This window comes from Sphaerodactylus townsendi, linkage group LG13, assembly GCF_021028975.2.
Source record: "Sphaerodactylus townsendi isolate TG3544 linkage group LG13, MPM_Stown_v2.3, whole genome shotgun sequence".
Classification (NCBI taxonomy): Eukaryota; Metazoa; Chordata; class Lepidosauria; order Squamata; family Sphaerodactylidae; genus Sphaerodactylus; species Sphaerodactylus townsendi.
Window position 1 is genome coordinate 33,588,128 of NC_059437.1, and position 26,499 is coordinate 33,614,626.

The following is a 26,499-nucleotide window of genomic DNA, read 5'->3' on the forward strand; positions in this document are numbered from 1 at the left end:
GCACAAGCTATAAAGTAGTGCATTACAGGACAGAGGCAGAGACTTGGCTTCAGGTACATTCACCTCCTCCGGGGAAGAAGCAACGGCATTACTTGGTCATGCTGGCAGGCAGACACTTGGGAAGAACAGAGGAAGAGGCCAAGGCTTTTCCCACACCACAAGTGGTAGGAGACCCACATGAACTGCAAATGCTTTAGACTCACTCATACATTATAGCATCAAGCTGTCTCACACTCTCTGTCCTTCTCTCTCACACACCACACAAATAGATGTGAGAGCCATCAGTGGTGATAATGGATAGTATCATCTTTTCATATGAGAAAGAATGGAAAATGCCTCAGGATCAGAGATCTTTCAGGTATCATTATCATACTGAAAAGAACTCAGCCAAAGGAGGATCCAATCTGAATTTGTCTCCCACTCACACTTAGGCTGAATTCCCACTGAAAATTTAATCTAGATACAACCAAGTTTCAAAAGAACTGGCACCTTTTCATCCAGGTTCCAACATCTTCACTGCAGCATGTTTCTAGCGAAGACGTCTAGGCCTGCCCCTGGGGCGGGGGGGGGGGGGGGCCTGCTGTCCGGGGTGCAATTGTTAAGCTAGCAGCACCAAAATTTGAGTGTATCTTTAGGAGACCCTTCTGATGATACCACCCAGGTTTGGTGAAGTTTGATTCATGGGGGCCAAACTTATGGACCCTCAAATGTGTAGCCCCCATCTCCTATTAGCTCCCATGGGAAACAATGGGGGATGGGGGCACCCCCTTTGAGAGTCCATAGCTTTGGGCCCCCTGGACCAAACTTCACAAAACCTAGGTGGTGTCAGTAGGAAACTCTCCTGATGATACCACCCAGGCTTGGTGAAGTTTGGTTCATGGGGGCCAAAGTTATGGACCCTCAAATGTGTAGCCCCCATCTCCTATTAGCTTCCATTGGAGTGTTTTTTTTTTCAAAAAGGTGCACATACAAGCAGGTCCAGGAAAATCCCATGATAAGGGGTGGGGGGAGCAACAGAAACGGGACTGATCTGTGTTTTGTGATTCGGCAGTGGGGAGATTACGAGGAAACCTGGATATTTCGGGTGACCATCCCAGAATTAATCGCCAGTGGGAAATCGCCCTTAGTGGGTGAGGGGAACAAACCCTGATCCTTCCATAGCTTGCTTCGCTGTATTCTGCTATTTGAAACATATTTCTCTTGGCCAGGTTCTGATACAGGAAGTCAATCAGGTTGGAAGGAAAACAAATCTGAAAAAAACTAGTGTGCAGTGAGTTCAAGCACATAAAGAGCCATTTGTTAAAGCTCTTTCCTCATGTGCTCCATTTTTGTTACAATAGACATTCAACCTCCCATGCCATGAAGATCCCAGGAAAGGAAACGATCCCCCACGATGCTTCTAAGTTGTCTTGAGCCAAGAGGAAAGGCAAGATACAAATGTTGGAACAAATAAATAAAGTTAATCATGCTGCCCTGTCCCTGCAGGGCAAGTGAGAATTTTAATTGGCCTTGAAAGAGGAGCACCTTCTCTTATCCGCTTGAAATCTGGGAGGGAGAATTCCTTAGAGGAGGGGTACAAGCCATGAGAATTTCATCCCAGGTGTTTTGGGGGGAGGCAGAGGGAGTGACACTCAGAAATGTGTTTTCTATTGAAACCAATGAAATTAGCTGTCAGAAGGATGTCTTAAAATGACTGCATTTAATTCTGCTGTTAAAAACCCGGAGCAAGCTCTTAAGAAGAACCATGTTTTCTTTTGTTTTGCACACAGCTAGTCTTCAAACCTCCAGAGTTCTGAAAGATCTATGGCATGAAACACCCTATCCTGAGCTCTGTGTTACACACATTATTCCTTCTCCTCCATCATTCCTTTCCCCAGTGCCCGCCCTCCTTCTTTGACCTTTATACCTTCCATGCCTGTCCATCCCGCAAATACCTTCTTTGACTGCTATCTACTCAGCCCCTTTCTTTCAGTCACCCTGGATATGTGACCTTTCAGCTCATCTTCCCAACCTGCAGCCTCCTCCCCTCTCTCTGCAGTTTCTCTTCTCCCACCAGCACACAAGTCCTTTCATCCCTGGACTTTACGTTCAAGTGACCTTTCATTATTTTTACACAACCTGATTGATTTGTCAGCAATTTCTCTGGCAGAGATTTTGCCTCAAACCAGTTTGAATGTTTGTAGCTATTCCGTGACACCACGAACAGGGGATCTCACAAGCCAGTGGTGAAATGTTCTCATTTTCTTTTTAGATTTTCCCTTTTTTTCTGCAATGGAAAGCCAAAAAAAGCATTGTCTGTTCTTCCCAACACAGAGACATACTCTTGTGTCTCTGATTATGGACACTCATTCTATAAGAAAATTGCATTGGTGTTAATGATCTCAAATGTGTAAAGGGAACATTCATCATTGGAGTGGACAGTGTAGCCATGTCCCTCAACATCCCATCTTTCCACCATTAAGCAAGTGTATTGAAATTGTGCAGAAGAATTATTTACATATATAGCGAAAGAGGCCCTATTCCACCCAGCCTTCTCCCAGGGGTTCCCTAGTGGTGGCATCCTAGTGGTGGCAATGAAGAAGCTAATAAAAACATAATGAAGTCTGAGCATGCAAGGGGAGGGAAGTGAGGGAGGGGAGGGAGTGAGGGTGGCATGCAAGGGAGGGAGGGGGCCCAGCATCTGGACATGGCCCACCCACCCCAGTGGAGCGGGAGGGGAGGGGGAGAGGTGGCATGCAAGGGAAGGGGAGGGGAGGGAGGGAGGGAGGGGTGGCATGCAAGGGAGGGGCTTTCCCAAATTCTCCTGGAAGGGGCTTTCTTTCTCTCTAGGCTAACTGCTGCCATCACCTACATTTGTAAAAATTTCCCACTGGGGAGGGTCAGACCCCACCCCCCAGCTTCCTTTCCAACTCTGAGGCCCTGCCTCTGTCTCTCCTGTTTCCTCTCTCCTGGATGCCACAGGGATGGTTTATGGTCTGGAGTGCTCCTGGAGGAATAGCTGCTTGCCAACTGCCAGCCTTCCCCTGCTGTCCTCGGTTTAAGTTAGCATGCCCAAGATAGTGGGGGTCTAGGCGGTACAGAGAATTGCTGCCAGCATCCAACGTTAAAGGGTATTTATTAAAAAGAAAATGTTTACAAGTATAATATCAGCACAGCACCAGACTGAGCATGGGATTCCAAAGAAATGAGAGATCAATGCAGTTCCACTGTCCTTTTCCCTATATATATTTTATCAGTTGTTAAAATTGGGCAGCCGCTTAAGCTTGGAATATTACAGATCTCACAGAGTTCTTATTACCTTGAAGGTTGTGCCAGCTCCCTGGGCAAGCACATGGTCTAAAATGGCTGCTGCCTCCAGAGCTCAGGCCCAACTCTGCTTCCATCAGTGGTCCAGCTAGAAGAGCCCCTCCCACTCCGCTGCCAATCCCCACCCCCTTGACCCGGTTAGTTTGGCTCAAGAAATCTTTCCCTGCTGGATCCTGGCATCCTTTTCCTGATGCCCTTCTATCATTTTAAATGCTCCAAATCTGTGATATCTGCTTGGAGAAGGAGGAGGGGCTTCACCCACCTCATTGTCTCTCACTACCTGTATTAGCCTCTCTAAAAGGTGTGGCTGTCAGTCTTCTCAGAGAAAAGGGGAAAAAATGTTCAAAACGTTCCCTTCGAACCTCAAAGAGGGGGAGCCGTTTCCTCACAACGTATATTTACGTTTTACCCAAAATACTGAAAACCAGATTAAAGTATAAATCTTAGAATAAGATCCTACTAAATTATGAGCTTGTTTTCCTTGGAGACAGTCAGTCTTTTTTTTAAAAAAAAAATGTTCTGCCATCGTTAAAAAGATGTGCAACCACTCGGTAGGCAACGCGAGGTCTGGTGTGTTGTAGAAGGCCCTGTAGGGAAGCTAAAACAATTTTTTTTTTTTTTGCTAAAGCAGAGAGGAATAAACGGCTGTGTGAAGTGTCTCTCAATAAAAGGACTGTGAAACAGCCAGGCCTTCTTCTCAGCGCCTGGCTGGCTCCCTGCTGCTGAGGGTTCTTCTGTTTGGCATTCCCAATTCCTGTCTTGCTGGAATCTGTCTGAGCAACTTCGGGGAGCCACGCTGGGCCAGTAATGATGCCAGGAGTCTTCTAACACCCAAGGCATGTCTTGTGCCAGTCCCACCACTGCTGTCCACAATCTTGCCCTGTGCCCAGGATGAGAAAACAAGAACAGCTCTGATGAATCAGACCAGCGATCCCCCTGGTCCAGCATCCTCTCTCACACTGTGGCCCCCAGAAAGGAACAGATGGAGCATAGAAGCCGGGGCGGTGTAACGATGTATTATTTCCAACTTTATATACAGTAAGGTTTTTTTATGTATAATGCAAGGTATCTATTATTGTATTATATTTTAATTTACTAATAAACTTATTAATTAAAAAAAAAAAAGAAGAAGCCGGGGCGGCATAGAAGAAAAGGAAGAAGAGTCTGGATTTATACCCAACGGTGGGATTCAGCAGATTCGCACCACTTCGGCAGAACCGGTTGTTAAAATGGTGCTCGTAGGCAACCAGTTAGCTTATTCTAATCCCACCGTCGGAACCGGTTGTTAAATTATTTGAATCCCACCACTGTTTATACCCCGCTTTTCTCAACCATAAGGAGTCTCAAAGGGGCTTACCAGCTCCTTTCCCTCCCTCTCCCCACAACAGACATCTTGTGAGGTAGGTGGAGCCTTAACAGACCAGGTGATCGGGAGCAACAGCCACAGAAGGCCATTGAGTTCACATCCTACATGTGAGCTCCCAAAGGCACCTGGTGGGCCACTGTGAGTAGCAGAGAGCTGGACTAGATGGACTTTGGTCTGATCCAGCTGGCTTGTTCTTATGTTCTTATGTTCTTATGAGCTGAAAGAGTTCAGAGAGAACTGGGACTAGCCGAAGTCACTCCACAGGCTTCATGTGAAGAAGTGGGGAATCAAACCTGGTTCTCCAGGGTAGAGTCCACTGCTCTTAGCCACTACCCCACCAATGCCTGCGCTGCATCTTAATATGGTGGTTTCCTTTTGTCACCACAGCTAATAGTCACTGATTGGCCTAAATCTGTCTAGCCCAGGGATGGCCATGCTGGCAGGGGCTGATGGGAATTGTAGTCCATGAACACCTGGAGAGCCGCAGGTTGCAGACCCCTGGTCTAGCCCTATTTAAAGTCACCTATACTTTTAGCGGTCAGTATGCCCAGCCAAAGGTGCTTCTCTGGAAAGGAGACATAGACAGTTTCTAACGAATAGCAACATCCTGTTCCTAACAGTGGCCATCCAGATACATCCAGAAAGCCCAGAACCCAGGCAGCAAGGCCGTGCACCTCTCCTTTCGTCCCCCACCCCAGCAACCGGTTTTGAGATATGCTGCACCTGAGCATGGAGGTTACATTAAAGTATTGTTGCTCATAGGCACCAATAGACCTCCCCCCCCCACAAGAAAAGCCACAGGCCCCCAGCTCTCACTACACCTCAAAGCAGCCAATTCCACAGCAGTGGAACCATTCCCAATGGATAGCCTTAATGGAAAAGGGAGGGAAAGTTGTCTCTACTTATCTTCTCAAAGCCACCTATAATTTTCGAAGTTTCTAACTTGGTGGTGCCCAAGGGTGCCATCGTCGCACCCACCAGTGAGTTCCCAGGCAGGCACCCACTCACTTCACTGGAGCGGAAAGTGCTTCGGAAGAGCCCAGGAGGAATCGCCGATGGGGCTGCAGGGAGCTTCTAGCGGGGAAGAAGAGGGGCTAGGAAGAACCCAACGGGGTCTGGAGCCTCCCGGTCTTGCGTGTGGCTGGTGCTGTCCTTGGTGGCAAGAGCCGTTGCATCGCGGCGCCCACCCCACGTCCTCCCAATTCCCCAAATGCCTGGCCAGGTGACTCGAGTTCTGGCCAGGTTGCCTCAAGTGGCGCTTCATTCCATCCCTGGCCGGGCTTTTGCCTTTCTCGCTCGACGACGCCCGGTTCCTCTTGCACCCTCCTGCCCGGGGGGGGGGGGGGGGGGCAGAAGGGTGCAAAAGGGACTGGGCGACGTCGGGCGAGAAAGGCAAAAGCCCGGCCTGGGAATGTCAGCCAAAGGGGTGGGGGACGGGACACGAGGTCTCTCCAGTCTGGGCGCAGGTGCCAGGGTGCCGCCGGGCAGGTCGCCCGAGACCCCCTGCAGGCCAGGCGGCTGTGCCAGGCGCCGCAGCCCGGCTGGTTGGACGGCAGCGGGGTTTGGGTGCGGGGCTGCGAGGCGGCGCTTCGGCGGAGCCCCCGGCCGGGCGAGCGGAGAGTAGAGGCGTGTTAGGACCCGGCGCGGGCGCGCGGGCGGGCGGGCGTGGCGACGGGAGCTGCCCACCGGCCCGTCGGCTGGGCGCCGGGCTCACTCACTCGCTCGGCTGCCGCTGTGCCGAGGAGGGCGGCGAGAGATGCCCGACGGGGGCGCCCCTGCCCGGGACCAGCGCCGAGCCGCGGAGCTGCGCCTGGCGGGAGGCGGCGGGCGACGCGCGCAGCGGTGCCGCTAGCCGCCGCCGGGGAGCCCCTCGGGGCAGAGGCCGCCCGCCTTCGCGCTCCCTCGGGGATGTCCCCTCCTCTCTGGGCAGCCGCCTTTCTTGGCCTCCACAAGTGGCTGCTGGGCCGGGACCCCGCGATCCGAGGGCCGCCCCGTCTGGCTAGGGGCCGTTGCCTTGCCCGAGACGCCCGGCTGGGGCCACGGAAAGCAAGACTGTGCTCCGGCGGCCCTCCCCCTGAGGCGACGGCCAGAGGAGGACGCCTTCGCGCCGAGAGAGCGGCTGCGCCCGGCCGCCCGTGATGTGGACCGTCTGGGGGAGCCCCGGCGGAGCGGAGAGGATGTCCGGGAAAGTTCTGCTGCTGTACCTGGCGCTCTGTCCAGCCTTGCGGATCAGGTGAGCTCGCAGCTTCTGCTCCCCCTCCCCGACCTCCCCACGAAGCCGCCCCGCTGCCGTGGCCCCCGCGTCGCGACTGCACTGGCTGGAGGGGCGGTGGGACCTGTGGGGCCGTCCGAGAGGCAGGGAGGGGGGCTGGCTCGTCCGGGGTTCGGTTTATCGAGAGGGAGGGAGGGAGGGAGCGGGGACCAGAGCCGCTCGGCCTCCCTCCCTCTCCTTGCGTGGGAAATGGAAGCGCGGAAAGGGCAGGACGGCTGGCGCGGCGTGTGGCTCCGAGAAGCCCCGGGGGCCGGCAGCAGGTGCAGCGCGCCAAGCGGGCTGGCCGGCTGGCCGTCCTTGTGTTCTCCGAGCAGGCGTCTTCTTTGCCTCCTTCAGTGACGATTCAGAAGTGACACGGGCAGGCTGCCTGGAAGAAGGCGAGAGGCTCTTCCGAAAAGTGTGACTGGCCGGTGGGGGGAGGGCGGGGGGTTGGTGGGGGGCTCCCTTTTGGGTCCAGCGCAGCCGCAGGCCGGTGCCATTCCTCCTTCTCCCCCCCTCCGTCCCCATGCCACCTGTGCCTCTTCTGTGGCGGTCATTCCCCTCTGGCTTTTTGTTGCATGGGCCGGTTTTCTATTCCAGGCGCCTTTGTCCGACGCTGGAAATTCCCCACCAGCACCGTGTACACCTTATACATGACTGCATTTCAGATACACCTTTCAAAGCATGTCACGTAATTCTGAGGCCACGCAAACCCCAAAGAGCCCTTCAGACCCCTGCGCTGTCCAGATCAGTGTCCCGTTGATGCCTGAAGATGCCCAGGCTTGGAAGGCAGGTGGAGGAAATGCTGGGATCTCTCTGCATACCTCTCTGGCTCCAATGGGATGGGGATGAGGAGGACACTCACCCTCCACGGAGGTCAGCGACAGCCTGCCACAAGTACAGCAGGTCCCAGCCTGTAAAGGAGGGCATCATGGTGGTTCTAACCCAGTGCCTGGACTAGTAGGGCAAGTCAGTGTGGGGCAGGTGAACTGGAGTGAGGATGTGCTGCTGCTTCTGATGCCTCCCTCCCCCTAGAGTCAGGCTGCTATATCCTGCCCTGGCTAAAGCTGAAGGGAAGTATTGTGGAAGGCTTTCACAGCCGGATTCAACTGGTTCTGGTGGGTTTTCTGGGCTGGGTGGCCGTGGTCTGATGGACCTTGTTAAAGATCCACCAGACCACGGCCACCCAGCCCGGAAAACCCACCAGAACCAGCTGAAGGGAAGTGTTGCTTTTTAGGTTTCCTCTGACCGAACATATTCATACCAGCCCAGAATACCTGGAGATCTGGCCATTTCCTGCAAGTAGTTTTTTCTGCCCACCATAGTATTTGTTTTCCATCTGGCTGATCTTCTTCTCCACCAGCATATCGTAGCAAGGCAAAGCCCAATATGACGATTACACAAGATGCTGCCTTGTACTGAGTCAGGCCCTTGGTCTATCAGCATCAGTATTGTCAACTCAGGTGGGCAGCAACTGTCCAGAGCTTCAAACCAAAGTCTTCCATATCTATCGCCTGCTGCCTGGCCCTTTTAGCTAGAGGTGCCAGGATTAGAACCTGGGACTTTCTGCATGCACAGTGGATGCTCCAAGCCACAGCCTCCCCCCATAGTCCATTCAGACAAAAGGGAGGCTGTCGTGTGCCCCATCCAGGCACCCAAATGTCCTGCTATGATGTTTTCTAAAGTCTGGTGTGAAGGAGGGAAGCAAGCAGCTGGGGCAATATCCCCCGAAGAGAGGCATTTGAGGCTGGGAATGGGATCCACACCTTCGGACAAGGAAACCGTGAAATTTTCTTGGAGATATGGGGCTGCTGCTAGGCAGTGGTGCAGAAAAGACACCGTGGGTATGCTGAGATGCAATCTGTTATCACTTTGTCTGTTTCGGGGCCGAACAGAGCACTAGCCACTAGACACAAGTTCTGGGGCGAAGCCCTGATCATGCCCAGCTTAAATTAAGCCCCAGCTTTGGCAACAGGTTCATTGAAAAGGAAGCTTGCTCTGCCCAGGCTGTGAACGGGGCGGGGAGGGGGAAGAAGCCCAAATGGAAAGAGGTGTTTCCAGCCTTCTTTGCTCTGTTGATACATTTAATGGGTGAAACAGGAAAAGAACATGCTGTCAGCAGATCATTTCCCTCCGCACTCCAGGGAAGAGAGATTTGTCTGTCTGGAGCTAATGGACAGAATAAGCCGACTTAAGGACCATGAAATCCGCCTACAAAGGAGCGAGAGAAGGAGGCCCAGTAGTGACCCACAGAGGGGCATGAAGAGACCTGTTCCCAGACCAGGTGCATGGGTCGCACTTATGCTAATGTTTGTTCCTGAGCAGGGATCAGCCTTAGATCGTTTGCATACATTAAGCCTGCTGGATGCCTGCCGATTGTATGCACATTTAAATGCCCAGCTTGTACGCAAGGAGGGAGCACAGTGGAGAGGGAAAATGGGATTTCCATCCTGCAGCCCCTCTTTCTGGATTCCCCTTTAGACTTCCCCGATGCCTTTAAGAATTTTGTATATTCCCTCTGAGTGGCCGGGGTCTTGTTTCACTTCAGCCATCCCCTTCCCCCAGCATTTTGAGAGTGATTTTGCTTTTGGTTGATTAATCATCTGGGGTTTTTTCGGGGGAAACCACCTTAATGAATTTCTGTACATGTGTGACTGAGAGAGAATCGGGTGAAGGTGACCGATATTCGCTCCAGAAAATAATGTGTGTGGGGGGGGGGGGGATTTTAACATTTTAAAAAAATAATTGAAAAGTGGAGCCAAGGAGTGCAGAGACTGATGTAGATAATTGTTTTAGCAAACCAGATATCATGTAATGAGTCCAAGCCCCCTCTTCAAATGTGAGGCAAAAATCAGAGTTGTGTTTACGCAGTTATTTACCATGTTGATCCCTTCTTTCTGTTCCCTCTTGTTTGGATGCCAAACACAGCTGACTTATGCTTTCTCTAAAGAACTCTTTTTCACCTTCACAACAACCCTGTAAAGTAGGTTAGACTGGGAGAGTGTAACTGGCCCAAGGATACACAATGAGCTCCAGAGTAGAGATTTGAACCTGCATATTCCAGATGCTAGCATGACACCACACTTTTTCATACATTAAATAGCTCTTTGAAAATGCACTGGTGTTGTTGATGCAAAAATCCATGTGACAAGCAGAGATATAAGGGAAAATAACATTATCCCCCTCAGTAAATCCAAATTTCAATATCCTATTAAACCCTTTGCAGGGGGACGGAGTTTCTAGAAATCCTCCACATTAATTTAAAATGATGTGAAAAGTAGAGGATGCCATAAGAATATGCTAATAGTCATTCTGGCCTAAACAATGGTCCGTTAAGCCAAAACTCCATCACTACCGCTGGTGGCCAGCAGAAGATATCTGAGAAGCTCTCCATAAACTCATGACAGCAATAGCCATCCATCCCTTTCGTTGTCCGCAATAATCGGTCATTGGAGATATGCCGTCTGCTTCTGGCAATAGCCATGAAGTTAATGGGGCTCTTTTTAAAGCCATCTGCATGGCTGGCCTTCCCACTGTCTCAGGGCAATGAATTTCATATCTTAATTATTCATTGCATGAAGATGTTCTACTTCTGTTTGTTCTGAGTCTTTTGGCAATCCATTTCATCAAACACCCTCAAGTTTTATTGTTTTGAAAGAATCATCTCTCCTACTCTCTCAGCATCCACAATCAATCTTTGCATGTCCCTGCTGTTTCCCTCCCTCTCCCTCCTTGCACTTAAACCCTCTTCCATATCTCTTTGCATCAGCATCATGTAATATTTCAGGAGCTCCTAAAGCGTACCAAGTCGCACACGTACGTATAATGAAACATACTCATATAATGAATGGAACAAATAGGTGTCTGCAGGCAGATCATCCAAGTTGGTGAACGTAACAGATGCTTTCTGAGACAGAGCTGCGCCGGTTCTTAATGTGGAATGCTCCATTCCGGAAGCTGCCAATCAGGCCGTTGTGCACGCCCACTTCTTGGTTGTAATTGGGAGCTGAGGGCAGTGTGCCCTTTCTCTCACCAATGCTATTAGGGCCTGCTGACACTGCATGCTCTTGGGATAATGTCAAGCCTTGCCCAAGGAGGGGATGTCAAACTCCATCTGTCCTCTCCTAGGGCTGATCATTCACCCAACTGACATGGCCCATCCCAACAGAGGAAAACTATCTCTGCGCTGTCCTGCCCCTGTAAGGCCATCAGACAAATTCCTTCTCCACAGACAAACAAGTTCACACCTCCAGCTCGAACAGTCTCCTTTTTTTTCCTGCTGAATTCCCATGCAAGGCTTGGTCCAGATAGGTTGTTTTGACAAGCAGGGTTTCCAGTATGTCGAGCATGGGGTCGTCTTTCTCTTTGATTCTCCCTGAGCCAGATGGAGACAAACTGCAGCTTTTGTAAGTTGCCAGATTGAATTGCTCGGGTGCAAAGCAGCGTCTCCTCCAGTCTGCTCTGCTCTTGATTGCAAAATATTTCCTGCATGTGACTTTTCCATTAACAGACACAAGGCCTTTCTACTCCCCTAATTGCTCTGTGCATGAAGGAACCAAGCCAAATCACTTGTTACACCTGGAAAATCGGGGGGGGGGGGATGCTTGTCATTCTTTGGAAAGTAGGGGCAGGGAGTGGAGCTCTTAAACAACCCCACCAATCTCAAACTGGGAAGCAGGCAGGTTGTACAGACTTCACATGCCGTGGCAAGGGACAGCCATAGCTGCGTATACTGACATGTGCTTTGGGGGAGGTGTAGCTCAGTGGCAGAGTTTAGCGAGATCCTTGTCTGAGACATCTGCCATTTACCTGCCTGGGACCCAAAATAACAGCATCTTGTCAGGATGAACACTGACAGTTCTAAGCTAGATGGACCATTCATGGGACTCATCAACTGAGAGCAATACTATCTGAACTGTGCAGAAAGGATTCATAATAAGGCCTTCCTAGAGGTTGTCCCGTGGCACAGAGTGGCCATGCAGTCAAAGTTCTGCTCATGACCAGAGTTGGATCCCAATGGAAGTCAGTTTCAGGTTGCCAGCTCCAGGTTGACTCAGCCTTCCATCCTTCCAAGGTTTATATAATGAGTGCCCAGCTTGCTGGGGGTGAAGTATAGATGACTGGAGAAGGCAACGGCAAACTATCCCATAAACACAGCCTAGAAAATGTCGTGATGTGATGTCATCCCATGGGTAGGTAATGACCCGGTGCTTGTACAGGGGACTACCTTTACCTGGAGATGCCACTAGAACAGTCCTCCTTTGTCAAAGAGAGGCTGGGTGCACTAAAGTTAGAATGCAAGCAGCATATCTCTTTGGGCCAGAATTTGGTAAACAGGGAAGCTTTTGGGGCACTACTTCTGAGCAGTTTGTTTTCCACATGTAAGTCAATGGGGATGTGTATTTAAATAACTAATCAAAACCTCTGTCAAAATATTTTTCATTAATATAGTTATTCTCAGTAATCCACACTAAAAAAAAAACTAGACCTCCATAATGTTTGCAGATCTTCAGCTCTGGCCCACATCATTCAAGAAGGTCAGAGAAAGGAAGGCGGTGTTATGAGACCAGATATGTAACTGATAGGGTCCTTTACCGATCAGTAGAGTTATACATAGGCTTTGCTACCAAAGAAGATTGCATTGCTGGCCCACCATTCAAAGGGGTGGCTACACCTCCCACATTGCTTGCTCACTGGGTCAGGGGAAGAGGGCTTAGATGTGATAGTATATACCCACTTTGTGTTTGCTTTCATCAGTGTTCACTCCAGACTGTCAGCAGCTGAATGGGAGGCCATCCCCAAGTGGCCCAGTAAAGAGGAACAGGAAGAGTCTCATAAAGACAAGCAGCTCTCTGGGCTGCCTTCCGTTTAGATGGCGTCCTTGGACATGGTATAGATAATAAAAAAGATCCTATTCCCCATTTGCTTCTTTTCACACTGCTGCGACTGCATTACTCTTCCATTATCAGATGGAAATGGAATTATCTCAGTGGTTCCGCAGTGCTTAATATAGCCCTCACTTCGGTCATGAGCTTGCCACGTCCCCCACGCCCCCGCACAGCAACTGCGTAATACTGACCCCTCTTAGATTTGTTACCAGGAAGCCCCACATCTGTTAGCACATTAGCATGTGGAGCTTCCCCCATGCATTTTGCAAACACATGAAGCCTTGGGGAGAGCTGTAAAAAATCCTTGCCTTTTTGTTGAAAAGGGCAACATTCCAGCCAATTTCAAGAACCTACACCCAGCACTGCTGACTTTCTGAGATATTCCACTTAATTTCTATCTGTTTTAGAGCTCCTACTTTAGAAAAAACAAAACCTGTCTTTCAGTGGTGCTATTTCTTCACCCTTGCACAGTGTAGACCTAAAATTTACATGTACTTGCAAGCAACTCCCTGTCCCAATTGTGTGCTCCCAGAGAGCATGATAATGACACCCCCACACACATACACACACACTCCTTCTGAGATGCAAAGGGGGCAAGTTGTATATAAGCTAAGTAAGCTGCAGTTAGAACCTCAGATTATGTAAATAACAAAATAAAATTAGCAGATATTCCTAAATTAGCTTCTTCTTATTTATTCCCCCCCCCCCCCCCCACGATTTGATGCCTCTTAAACCTGACATAGTTTAGGGCTTCATTGTGCCTGAGGGTCAAACTAAATGTGACCGTGTCCCCTGATTCAACCCGTTTCTGCCATTGCCATCTTAAAGCCTAGCAAGACAATTTAAAATGCTGTGAGGGCCCCATCCTGATCAGGCCTGCATTGCTGTGGGATGAGGTGACCTTGCTTCTGTCCTGTGCGCCTTTTCAAGTTCCAAAATAGCCAGGGGTGTGCATGACCTTTTTGACACTTCAAAAGGTGTGGGGGAGAAACAATAGCCCCTCACCTGCTGCACTGCGGGTCACGGGGGCACTTTAAAATTGCCCCATTAGACTTTATCAAAAGATTGGACCCGGTGAAGCCTTCATATCTAGTTTGGCTTTTATTTATGGTTGCCAACTCCGGTTGGGAAATTCCTAGAGAACTGGAGGCTTGGGGTTGGAACCTCCATGGAGTGTAATGCCACATAGAGTCCCCTCTCCCAGAGCAGCCATTTTCTCCTGGGGAATTGATATCTGTCATCTGAGGATCGCTTGTAATTCCAGGAGATATCCAGGCCCCACCTGGAGGTTGGCAACGCTACCCTTACTCTCATGGCACCTGGAGGTAGGGCCTCCTCTGTGGTGGTGCCTCAGATGTGGTTTGCCCTCCCCACAGAAGAACATTAGGCATGTTCAACTTAACGTTCAACTTAACATTGTTCAACTTAACGTTCCAGGTGATTTTCCTTAGCATTTGACTAATTTATGAATCCTTTCTACTCCTGCTGTTCCATTGCGGCTGTCATTGTTTTTACTGCTGCTTATATATGCTAGATTTTTTTCCCTGTTGCTTTTATCATTTGCCATTTCTATGTTGAAGTTTTACTCTGCCTTGGATTCTTTACAGCAGTGCTGCTTTCAGAAGCGGCCGCATCACTGTTGTCCTCTTTTCATCCGCCGCTGTGTCTCCCCCTGCTTTGCTGCAGCCGTTACAAGCCTGGTTAAGTAAAATATTTGTGGAAAGATCCTAATCAAAGGGAACTTTTAAATACTGTATGATTGTGAAGATATGTATTTTTTGCACATCTCACTGGCACTGGTGCCATTTTCCTTGCCACTCCTGCCATTGCCCCTCATTCAGCGTAGGGCTTTATTCAGACTTTATATTTCCTCAACAAAAAGGTGTAACAATTTAATTTAAACAAAAGCTGAGAACTGGCACATAGTTGAAATAGATCCTTGAAATGTTATAATGCTAGAGTAATCTAGCTCTTTCCGATTTCTCAAAGGCTTGGGTGAAACCCTCCAGTGGTTGAGAAATGTCAGCCATAAGTGGAAGTATGGGAGAAATTTCCATGTAAAAGATTGGTTGCAATTACAAATGCCTCTGTATTTTGCAGCAGCATAAAAAAAAAACACATAGAAATCTGCTTCTGTTATGAGAGCAGCTACTGTTGTTACTAACTTTACTGCTTCTTCTGCCAGATACATTAATAACACTTTGTCATTCACACTGAATAAGATAGTATTGCAGCTGTTTTTAAAGACCAAAAATACTGCCACAAACCGACTGTGCAAAAAGATGGAAGGACAACATGGAAAACGCTGGGCTGCAACAGTCTGGCAGAGGTGTCTTCCGATTTCCCCTGAAACTACAGAACCAAAAGGCAGCAGTTTCCAGACAAAATAGCTAGCGTGAACATAATTGAAATGGAGATATCTTCAAAGACACAAAGCTTATTGCTAGTGTTTATTTATTTATATTCTACATTTCTTTCGTTATGGGGCCCAGAGGTAGCATAAGAACAGTTTTGCTGGATCAGAACATCGGGTCACCTAGTCCAACATCCTGGTTCAGAGGCCCTTGGGAAGCCTGCAAGGAGCGCACACAGACCCCTGTTGTCAACCTCCCGGCCGTGTTTTTATTACTATCATCATCATCATCATCATCATCATCATCATCATCATCATCATCATCATCATCATCATCATCATCATCACCACCACCACCACCACCACCATCAGCAGCAGCAGCAGCAGCAGCAGCAGCAATCCTTCATCTTGTGTGTGTGTGTGTGTGTGTGTGTGTGTCACAGCTGACTCATGGTGACTTTATAGGGTTTTCAAGGCAAGAGACATTCATACCTGTCTCAGTATGGGCTGAGAGAGTTCTGTGAGAGAACTGGGACTAGTTCAAGGTCACCCAGCAGGTTTTATGTCTAGATCAAGGGATGTAATTGTACCTCTCTATTCTGCATTGGTTAGACCTCACCTGGAATATTGTGTGCAGTTCTGGGCACCACAATTTAGGAAGGATATTGACAAGCTGGAACGGGTCCAAAGAAGGGCAACCAATATAGCCTGGAATCCATGCCCCACAAGGAGAGACATAGGGAGCTGGATATGTTTAGTATGGTGAAGAGAAGGTTAAGAGGTGACATGATAGCCACGTTTAGATATTTGAAGGGATGTGATGTTGGTGAAGGAGCAAGCTTGTTTTCTGCAGCTCCAGAGACTGGGACCAGGAGTCATGGGTTCAAGGTGAAGGAAAAGAGATTCCACCTAAACATCAGGAAAAACTTCCTGACAGTAAGGGCTGTTCAACAGTGGAATGCACTACCTCGAAGTGTGGTGGAGTCTCCTTCTTTGGAGGTTTTTAAACAGAGGTTGGATGGTCATCTGTCAGGAGTGCTTTGATTATGTGTTCCTGCACTGCAGGGGGTTGGACTTGATGGCCCTTGGGGTCTCATCCAACTCTATGATTCTATGTGGAGAAATAGGAATCGAACCAGTTCTCCAGATTACAGTCCACTGCTCTTAACCACTAGATCACACTGGGCTCTCTACTTTATCTAAACCCACCTTTAAAATCGACTAAAGTTGTGTCCATCACTACATTCTACAGCAGTAAATGTCACATGTTAATTCCTTCCCTTTGTCCAGGGCTGACTCCCCATCAACTTCATTGAATGCTCCTGGGTTTATATTATGGGGGAAGGGTTCTCTGTATCCACTTCCTCCTTCCCATGCATCCTTTTATGAATGCTAACTCCCCACCCCCACCCCATAGTTAGGTATTCTCTGTACTAAAAAAACCCCTCAAACTGCTTAGCAATGTCTTGCACATAAAGCTCTCCAACCCCTCGCTCCTTTTGGTTCCCCATTTCTGCACCTTTTCCAGTGCTACAATATTAAATACAAACATACCATCAAATATTTCTGGGGATTGGCTCAGTGGGTGAGCATTTGCTTTGCACGCAGAAGGTCCCAATCTTCAATTCCTGGCATTGGCAATTTGAAAAATGGACCAGGTGATAAATGTCGTGAAAGGTCTTGACCCGAGATCCTGAAAAGGTGCTGTCAGTCAGAGTAGATAATAGTGACCTTATCAGACAGTCTGTATAAGGTTGGTTTATCTCTGATAAAGATATTGTAGCATCCCTATTCAATACTGACCAGGCCCCAAGCTGTCTAGTGTCAGCAACATTACTGTACATGGCCATTATTTAGAACCTTACTAGCCATTAAAAAGCAAAGTTTCAGGATTTTGTGTATTCTGACAAAGCTATGTGGAATGTGAACTGTTCACAAGATAGGGATTCATTCCACCATAGTCACCTTCTGGTGGAAGGAAGTCTAGGGTACTTTCCTAGCAGCAGCAGTGGCATAGGAGGTTAAGAGCTTGTGTATCTAATCTGGAGGAACCGGGTTTGATTCCCAGCTCTGCCGCCTGAGCTGTGGAGGCTTATCTGGGGAATTCAGATTAGCCTGTACACTCCCACACACGCCAGCTGGGTGACCTTGGGCTAGTCACAGCTTCTCGGAGCTCTCTCAGCCCAACCTACCTCACAGGGTGTTTGTTGTGAGTGGGGAAGGGCAAGGAGATTGTAAGCCCCTTTGAGTCTCCTACAGGAGAGAAAGGGAGGATATAAATCCAAACTCTTCTTCTTCTTCCTCTTGTAATACTCGTAGCACTGTAATGCTTGCAGCATGCTGCACTGTTTGATCTAGTGCATTGTGAAATTGTGACTCTCCTACATATCCTTACACAAGGTAAGAAAATATGCAGAAGGCTACCTTTTGGTGAGGGGGGACAGAAAGACAGAAGGGATGGAAAGACAGAAGGGGTGACATTTTACTTCTGGACTGACAAGCGAGAAAAAATGGAAGAAGGCTGGCGTGGGATCTCCTGACAATCATAATTTTTCTCAGTGTTAGAGTTACTGCTGGCCAAGGCTAAATCCTGTCCTTATGATGAAGCACAAATCTTGCTTGTGGGACCTCAGAGCAGTAAGGGCAGATGTAGTGGTAGATCCAAAAGCATGAATTGCTCATTGTTGATCCTGCCTATTCCACCCAGCTGCAAGTGGACCCTGCTTCTTGCCTTTTTTCTTCTCCCTACTGGACATGTTTGCAAGGGGGTGAGCAGTTAAGTAGTTAAGTAGACTTTTGGAGCTGGCAAAGAGTTCTACCTTCAAGAGTTCTACCTCCAGAGTTTTGTTTTTAAAAAAGGAGACGTAAGCAAATGGATTGGATACAACATGTACATCCTACTGTAAAAGCACACTAGCACCGACAAGTGTATGGTTGGAAAAGGTTTAGCCCAACAGCTTTCAAGTGGCCAGGCCAGGCAAGCTATTCCAGAGCGGCTGGCATGGGGGTAAACAATTGTTGCTTTAATCCATCATGTGCAAAAATGACTGGATTTTGACATCAGCTTTCAAAGTGTACCTTTTGTAATGAGCCGGAAGATTGTACTTAGCATAAAAACTGTACTTAGCATATGCACTGAACAAATGCTTCAGGTCAATTGTCACATATTACCAAATGCCAACATTTTTCCAGGTTCTCCATGTCAGGTATCCAAAACTGTAAATATTGACTGCAACTGCTAGCACTTCGAATGTTAAATATGATGCCATTTTTAACGAACTCACAGAATATTTACTGAATGATCACCTGGCTACCGACATTCAATATGGAGGACGTTTTGGAGCAAATTCATTGCAGCTCTTGAACCTCCTATTTGCAGTCCACTTCTCCCATTTTTTTCAGAGAGAGAGAAAGAGAATTTCCCCTACCCCATAACACCAGAATGTGTTATGTGTTCGCCCACTAAATTGAACATAAAATTCCTCTTTATATAATTCATAATACACAATTTATTGCCACAGAACATGATGGCCTTTGGCTTAGAGGGTTTGGGAGCAGCAGTGGCGTAAGAGTAGGTGTACTCTAATCTGGAGAACCAGGTTTGATTCCCCGCTTTGCCACTTGAGCTGTGGAGGCTTATCTGGGGAACTAAGATTAGCCTGTGCACTCCAACACACGCCAGCTGGGTGACCTTGGGCTAATCACAGCTCTACCGAGCTCTCTCAGCCCCACCCACCTTACAGGGTGTTTGTTGTGGGGGGGAGGGAAAGGAGATTATAAGACCCTTTGAGACTCTTACAGGAGAGAAAGGGGGGTATAAATCCAAACTGCTACTACTACTCTTCTTCTTCTTCTTCTTCTTCTTTAAAAGAGGGCGGGACAAATTCTTGGAAAAGAGAGAAATATATTAATGACTATTAGTCAGGAAAGCTAAATTGTCTTCCATGTTTGAAGACAATCTACCCCTGGCATATCAGTTGTTGGATGACAACCAACTGGGTAGGGCTGTTACCTCTGGTTGGCCACTGCTGGCGACAGCCTGCTGTACTAGATAAACTCTTGGTATGATCTAGCAAGATTTTTCTCTTTTTACGCTCCTCCTGTTTTCTGCAGGGCTGAGAGCACAGAGGAATATGACTACGATTACCTCAGCTCAAACAAAACGTGGGTCCTGACTCCCAGAGCCCAGGAAACAGATGCCACTCATATCCTCAACTCCCTGCTCCAGAATTATGACAACAAACTGAGGCCGGATATTGGCAGTAAGTCTCACTCTTAAGACATTGACTGGAATGATGGTTCTGCTGAGGAATATAGATTTCGGACAAAGAAAGAAAATTAAGCAGAGATTCTCTCTTTTTTTTTTTCAGGGTGTTGTATATCACATTCTAGCATAAAGATCAGGAGAACATGGTGAAGGCCAGGAAGGCATCTGAGGACAAGACATTATAATGTTAATCAAACAGCCGCACAATTCTGGGATGGGGGCTGAATTGAGTTGTGGAGGCGGGGCGGGGGGGCTGTGCCAATGCGTTGCCTCCCCTGCTGGTGCAAGGAGGTTAAAGCATCAGCAGCCAGCCTCAGTCAATGCCTCAGCTCTGCGGTGGTGAAACCTGGAAGTCGGGGCCACCACGGAGCTGCACTGGTGTCCAACTGTGCATGGGGAGTGGGCATTCCTGGAGATGGAGCTGATGTTACTTGACTTCCACTCCAGCTTTGCAGGCAGTTATGCTGCAGCTCAAGGTTTGACCTTTCGCCATCCTTTTGGCTGGTGTTAGTCCAATTAGCCCTAGGGAGGACTTTCTGGCAGCAGGAAAAGGGTGGCTGTTTCTTGATTTTGTTGCCTCCTTGTGCTGCCAGAAAGCCCTCTGGAGATGGCAGGATGGCACGGCCACCTTGAGCTGTGGATTGGGCTAACAGAGACTCCACAGCCCTGCCCAGGGCTCCCTGGAATCTAGCAGTGCTGTTCTAAACAAAATTACACCTTTCTAAGAAAACCAGTGGTTTTAAAAGGATGTAACTGGCTGTTAACTTCCCATTTACCTGTCTGGATCATTCTTTCCTTTTCCAAATGTTTCATCCCACAGGTAATAGAGTTGTCTTGTCCTAAATGAATCATAAAGTTACTTTGAAAATTATTTGGGTCTATACAACTGGGTACAGCTCGCTGAAACTAGGTTCCTGCAATGGGAGCTTGCATTATTTAATGTGTCATATTAATACTTTACTTCAGTTCTGCTTCTAGTCTTCTGTTTGGTTCTACAATCCTAATCTTATTGCATTGTTTATTGAATGTCCCATCCGTCGATTGTATTGACTCACTCTGTGTGTTCCGCCTTGAGTCCAAGTGCAAGGGGTAGAAGCTTTAAGTTGTTCAAAACTGAAAGGAAATGAAAACTGAAATCCCAAAGGAAAAATAATCCCTCGGGTGGGCAGGACTGAGATGCTGCTAAAATCTAGGTAATGCTGGGGTTTTGTGTGGCCTGAAGGTGGAGAGGAAATGAATGAGGGAGAAGAGGGTTCCACCATCTATTGAATTCTATTCTGATACAGTGTGGTGGTTTGTCATTAAGGGCCACAGAATTCTTTAGCATTTCCTTTCTGCTTCTTCTGGCCCCTCCCAAAAAACACCCCCAGGAATCTTGTGCCTAGGAATTCCTGCAATGGTTCAAAATTAATGGCAGCTTACCAGTATGACAAGGGGTGGAGTCATAACAGCCTCTCATAAATATTATTGGTCAATTTAGCTTAATATTGTTGGTTCTAACAAGTTGTGGCTCTCTGGGGAACTCAGGCAGAGAAAGTTTTTGTAACCCCAGCGTGGTTTAAATGGAAATTCTATGCATGATAGATATGATATCCCTCTATCATTCTCCCAAGAGACCAACAACTATCCTGGCTGGCAGCAGAATTCCCACAAGAAACCACACTGGAAAGATGCTGTTTAAAACCCTCTTTCTTCCCACCTGTTCACCATCCACTGTCAAGGTGATTTTTGCACACCCAGTTCACCTCCCCGGTTCTTTAGAGTACAAGTCCCTATGACCAGTTTTTATAAGGTTCCATGTTTAATTCTTTGGCATCACGATCTTGGAGATCAGGACTAGTGGAATGCTGGTGCCTGTAAGGGGAGCAACACTCTGACTTCAATCAATGTAAATGAATATGGAAAAAAAAGACCTCACACAAGAGAGTAGAGTGTTTTTTAACAACTGAGTAGGAGCAGCCACAAGTGGCTGGATTCCGCATTCTCCTCATCCTCATGGTATCATCAAGTTGCTGTTGACTTATAGCAACCCTGTAGGGTTTTCAAGGTAAGAGACAAACAGAGGTGGTTTGTCATTGCATGCCTCTGCATAGCAACCCTGGATTTTCTTGGAGGCCTTCCACCCAACTACCAAACCAAGGTCAACCCTGCTCAGTTTTTGAGATGATAAAATCAGGCTAGCTCGGGCCATCCAGGTCAGGGTATCCTCTTTGTAGATAAACTTGTTTCCTGCAAGAGGCCCTTTCTGCCTTGTATTTTCCACTCCTTAGCACACAACTTTTTCCACAGCTGATCCATGTCTCTTTGGGTCTCTTTTCTAGTCAAGCCCACTTTTATTGATGTGGACATCTACGTAAACAGCATTGGACCTGTCTCTGTGATCCACATGGTGAGTGTTGAACCTACTGGAGGATTGATGGAAATCAGTAGGAAATGGAGCAGGGATGGGGTGGGAGAATCATTAGGAAATTCAGTCAACTCATTGTATCCACTGCCAGTGTTTATCCTCTCTGGTCCATCCACTTGAGACTTATTTTTTAATGGAGTTTGCTTCTCACATACCTCCTAATTCAGCTCCCCCTACCCACCCACTCTGAGCTTTTGCTCATTTCCATCTTGTGGCTATTTCCTCTGGGTCCTAATTTATCTTGAGCACCTTGCAATTGGCCTTTTCTACACAAACTGTTTACATTGAATTTTGCCACCAAATGCTATGGGTTACTTTTCTTTGAATTCCATACATTTTTTCCCTCCATTTGATTCCAGAAACATTTTCCCTTCATTTCCCCTCCATTGTTTTCCTGAGCAATTTAACTCCCAATGCTTTTTTCTATCTGTTTCCAAGTTGACTTCCCTTAAGCATGCGATCATGTTGAAACAGTCCTTATTTCTCCACTCCACCAGACAACCAGCCCTTATCCATCTCTCATGTAGTTGCTCAACTTCACCTTCAGCTGTTTGCTCCTCACTCTTGTTCCCCATTTTTCAAAAAGAAATTCCTGTTGCCATATTGAATTACCGATGTAACATTCAGGCAGAGATAAGAAACAGGAGTGTTGGGATCAGCTTTGTCAATTCACCTACTAGAGCTTGCCCTATTAATGTTCAGGCACAGCTACAAAAAAGCTGGGGTGATTGGATCATCATTGTCAATTTCACTTCGCACTTGCAATGTTCAGGCACAGATACAAAGAAGCAGGGGTGATTGGATCAGCTTTGTCAATTTTCTATCAAACTAGCAATGTAATGCTAAGGTGAAGATACGCTGTGTCTGCTGTCAGGAGTGAGTGAAATTTACAAGATACTGCTTTAGTTGCACTTGTGCATTACTGCAGCTATAATTTTGCCAGAAAAAAATGTGTGGTTTTTTGGGGGAAAGGGTAGGCTACTTGTTTCTGTTCCTACAGGGAATGGCACCTGCTCCAGTAGAGTTTTTTGGCTTCCATTCTGTGTGGTTAAGTTCTCAATTGTAGAACTGGAGGCTGAGACATTTTTTGAATTGCTGCTTCAGTGTAACTGTGCAGTAACCCTAGAGAACCTGCACAAAAGAAAGAGTGTGTGTGTTATTCTGCATCATGGATGACAACCCACCACCATCAGGAATAATACGTTTTCAGCAATAATGTGTGGAATAAATGCAACTGAAGAGACAAGGGGGAAGATGACAAGGGGAAAGGAGGTGTATGGAATAACAGAAAATGTTTCCAAGATACAAGGCTACAGCTGGTATTAAATCAAATCAAAGGGTTTGATCACTGGGAAAATCTGTGTTAAGTGCTGCACGTGGCAAAGGCCTTTGACTCTGTCTATCATGCAAGACCTGAGCATCCACTTTACAGGCATACTTTCTCAGTTGCAAGTTCACTTATTTATTTATGTATAGATAAAATATTTACATGCTGCCTTTTAGTTCAGAGAAGTTCCAAGGTGTCTAACAAAGAGTGGAGTGAGCTCTGACTGAATGGTAGAATATCTGCTTTGCATGCAGAACATCTGAGGTTCAATCTCTGGCACCTCCAGATGAAAGGTCTCTAGATGAAAGATCTCTACCTGAAACCCTAGGGAGCCTCTGCCAGTCAGAATAGACAATACTGACCTTGATAAGGCAATGCTCTGACTTAGTAGACTCAGTATGAGTTAGCTTCATGTGTCCAGGAGCTCCTCATTTTGACCAGCTTCTCTCCTAAAATCAGAGAAAGAACTTTAAGAACATAAGAAAGAGCCTGCTGGATCAGACCAGAGTCCATCTAGTCCAGCACTCTGCTACTCGCAGTGGCCCACTAGGTGTCTTTGGGAGCTCACCTGCAGGATGTGAAAGCAATGGCCTTCTGCTGCTGCTCCCGAGCACCTGGCCTGCTAGGACATTTGCAATCTCAGATCAAGGAGGATCAAGATTGGTAGCTTTAGACATTTTTAATCGACATCGAGACACTTTTAATCGAGATATGGTGAGGAAGAAAGCAATACTTTCCTGTTATCGTAAAGTTGGAAAAGTATAAGCAATCTAGAGCAGGGGTGGCCAACCTGTGGTGCTCCAGATGTTCACGGACTACAATTCCCATCAGCCCCTGCCACCATGGCCAATTGATGGGAATTGTAGTCCTTGAACATCTGGAGCACCATAGGTTGGCCACCACTAATCTAAAGTATTCCCAGCAGATGCTTCAGTCTGGTCTACCCCCTGCTTAAAAACAACCAGGGAGCAAGAGCCCTCCCCCATCCCCAAGTAATTGGTTCCATTATCAAAGTGTGTTCACCATTAGAAAGTTTTTACAAGAATGGCCATGTTGGTCTGCAATGGAAGAACTAGAATCAAGTCCTTTAGCATCTCAGAGACCAAGATTTGGGGAGGGTGGGTAGGTCTTGTTGGTCCATCTCAGACAGCCCCATCCACAGTGGAGGTGGAGGGCTGTGGCGCCAATGTGGTGCCACCCTGCTACTCCAAAAGAGGCTTCCCAGTGACATGGGAAGGCTTGCAAAGTGCAACAGCCTCTCCGCCACTGAGAAGCCTAAATGGACCACCATGGATTTATGCCAGCCAAAAGGCTGGCTCAAGTTTGAATTGCAGCCCACTGGCACAACACTGGCAAAGGCCAGAAAGGAGCCAACTAATGTTGGTTCCTGCCTGTCTCTGCCTCTGGCCCACCCCTGCTATGCCAGCGGCAGAGGCACAGGAACACCGCCACAGCATCCTCTGCTGCATCTGACCACTGGGAGAGAGCAGTGGCAGGCACACAGTGGCAGTTTGCTCCCCACCACCACCAGGATTAGTGTCCTGGAGAGGGCAGAACTACCAGCACAGCTGCCCTGCTGCTCCCACAGGTAGATTCCACCCCCTTTTGGATGGGGCTCTAAGACGCTGCTGGATTCAATTCTAGTTCTTTACTATTAGAATGCTTTTCCTAATGGTCAAGTGAAATTTGTCTTCCTATTATTTAAGCCTATCAGATCTAACCTTATCTTCTGGAATAGCAGAGAACAAGTCCTTGACCTCTCAGGGGGGAAAAAACAGAAAACTTGGAACATTCAAAATCAACATTTTAAAAGTAACATTTTATCATTTAAAATATTTTAAAAGTTAATATTTTATTTTCTGAGTAAGACTTCTGAAAAACCTTTTAAACCATATTGGCCGATTGTGGACAAGGTGTTTGCTGCCTGGTGGAGGTGAATGTCCGCCATCGGAAGATTTCTTGTACGGATGTCATTCCTCTAGCCCCACTTTCATTTTTCACTCTCTCTGGGGCAAACAAATCCACTTATAGGATGATTTTAAATTTGCTTCACTGCCACAGCAGAACAGATTTGCCAGTGGGCATAGCTTTGCCCTGGAACACTTCCCTCCACCCACAGCCAGCTCACCTGGTCTTCCCCACTCCCTCGCACTGCTTTGCATGCTCCCCCCTCACCCTCCTCTCTGTTGCTGACAACTTCCACTTGTCCTGCCATATCATTTCTATTGCTCATGGCCTCCCTACTCTTGCATAACTTTAGATCTTTACATTTAAAAAAAATAACCATCTTGACAGACTGATAAATCAATATTTACATGAAAGAAATGTAACAATAATAAAATTAGTCATTTGGTCCAAACACCTGATTTGCCCCTGCATTTGATCCACCAACTAGGATGTCTCCAGCCTCGTAGTTTTATACACAAGCAATCAGTGCTTTCAGACCACACTGGGAAAAGCCCATCAGTCTTGACACTTGGGTTTTCATCACATCAGGAGACAAACGATCATGAACCTGGGAAGCTTAGCAAACGGCAGTTCACGTCGTTTTGCACTTTGCACGCCGCCATTACTCTCCCATCACTTCCTGCCATAAAAGACAATCAGCGTTCAGGCAAAGTGTACAGATCCCATATTCAAGACTTTTCTTTAATAGTTCACTGTTTTTATGTCAATATATCAATTTATCAATCTGTCAATCTATTGATAGATTGTTCTACTGAAGGTAAAGGTAAAAATTGATGGTTATATTGAAAATTCAAGCATGCATGTGCAATAGAGGGGAAATTTTGTTCCCCTGGACGCAAGCAAAAAGCCAGCTGTCCCAGCTGCAAACAAGGCAGTGGGTAGTAAAGTCAAACGTGCCCCAAAACAAAGACTCCTCGGCCAGTTGTCTTTGAAGTCTCAGGATCCTCGGCATGCATAATTGGCCATTGAATGTGGGCACATTGGGGTTTTTTCCAAACTCCAAAACATGGTGGTGGTTGTTTTTCCTCCCACTAAATTCTGTTCAACAAGCATCTCAAGGACACAGCTGTGCTTGTTTCAGTACTTTGTCTTTTCCCACAAACTAGGTCAAGCATCTTGAGAGAGTAATCATTGACCAGGAGATCTTGCCAGGCTCTCAGATGACCTTTGCTAGGGAGGCATGCAGCTTTCAATCCCAAGCGATGTTAAGCATGCTAGGTGAACATGGCTTCAAAGACCAGGTCATTGCTTAAAAACTGGACTCTGTTGCTATGCTCCCGTGGGGAAAACGGCACACATCTGGAAACTTTCACTGTGATGTGCAAAATTGTCCAGGCAGAAAATCATCTCAACAACAGCATTTGTT

The 26,499-nt window shown here is 47.4% G+C and overlaps 1 protein-coding gene across 1 annotated transcript in view; it reads left to right on the forward strand.

Annotated features, from left to right (window-relative positions):
• The first annotated feature begins 6,378 nt into the window (after positions 1-6,378).
• Positions 6,379-26,499, forward strand: part of LOC125443037 (gamma-aminobutyric acid receptor subunit gamma-4) — a 50,937-nt gene continuing 30,816 nt past the window's right edge. Inside the window, exons 1-3 of the mRNA XM_048514898.1 lie at positions 6,379-6,905; positions 19,278-19,426; positions 21,753-21,820. Of these exons, the coding sequence (XP_048370855.1) occupies positions 6,811-6,905; positions 19,278-19,426; positions 21,753-21,820 (312 nt within the window). The 5' untranslated portion in view covers positions 6,379-6,810. The remainder of the gene's footprint in view (positions 6,906-19,277; positions 19,427-21,752; positions 21,821-26,499) is intronic.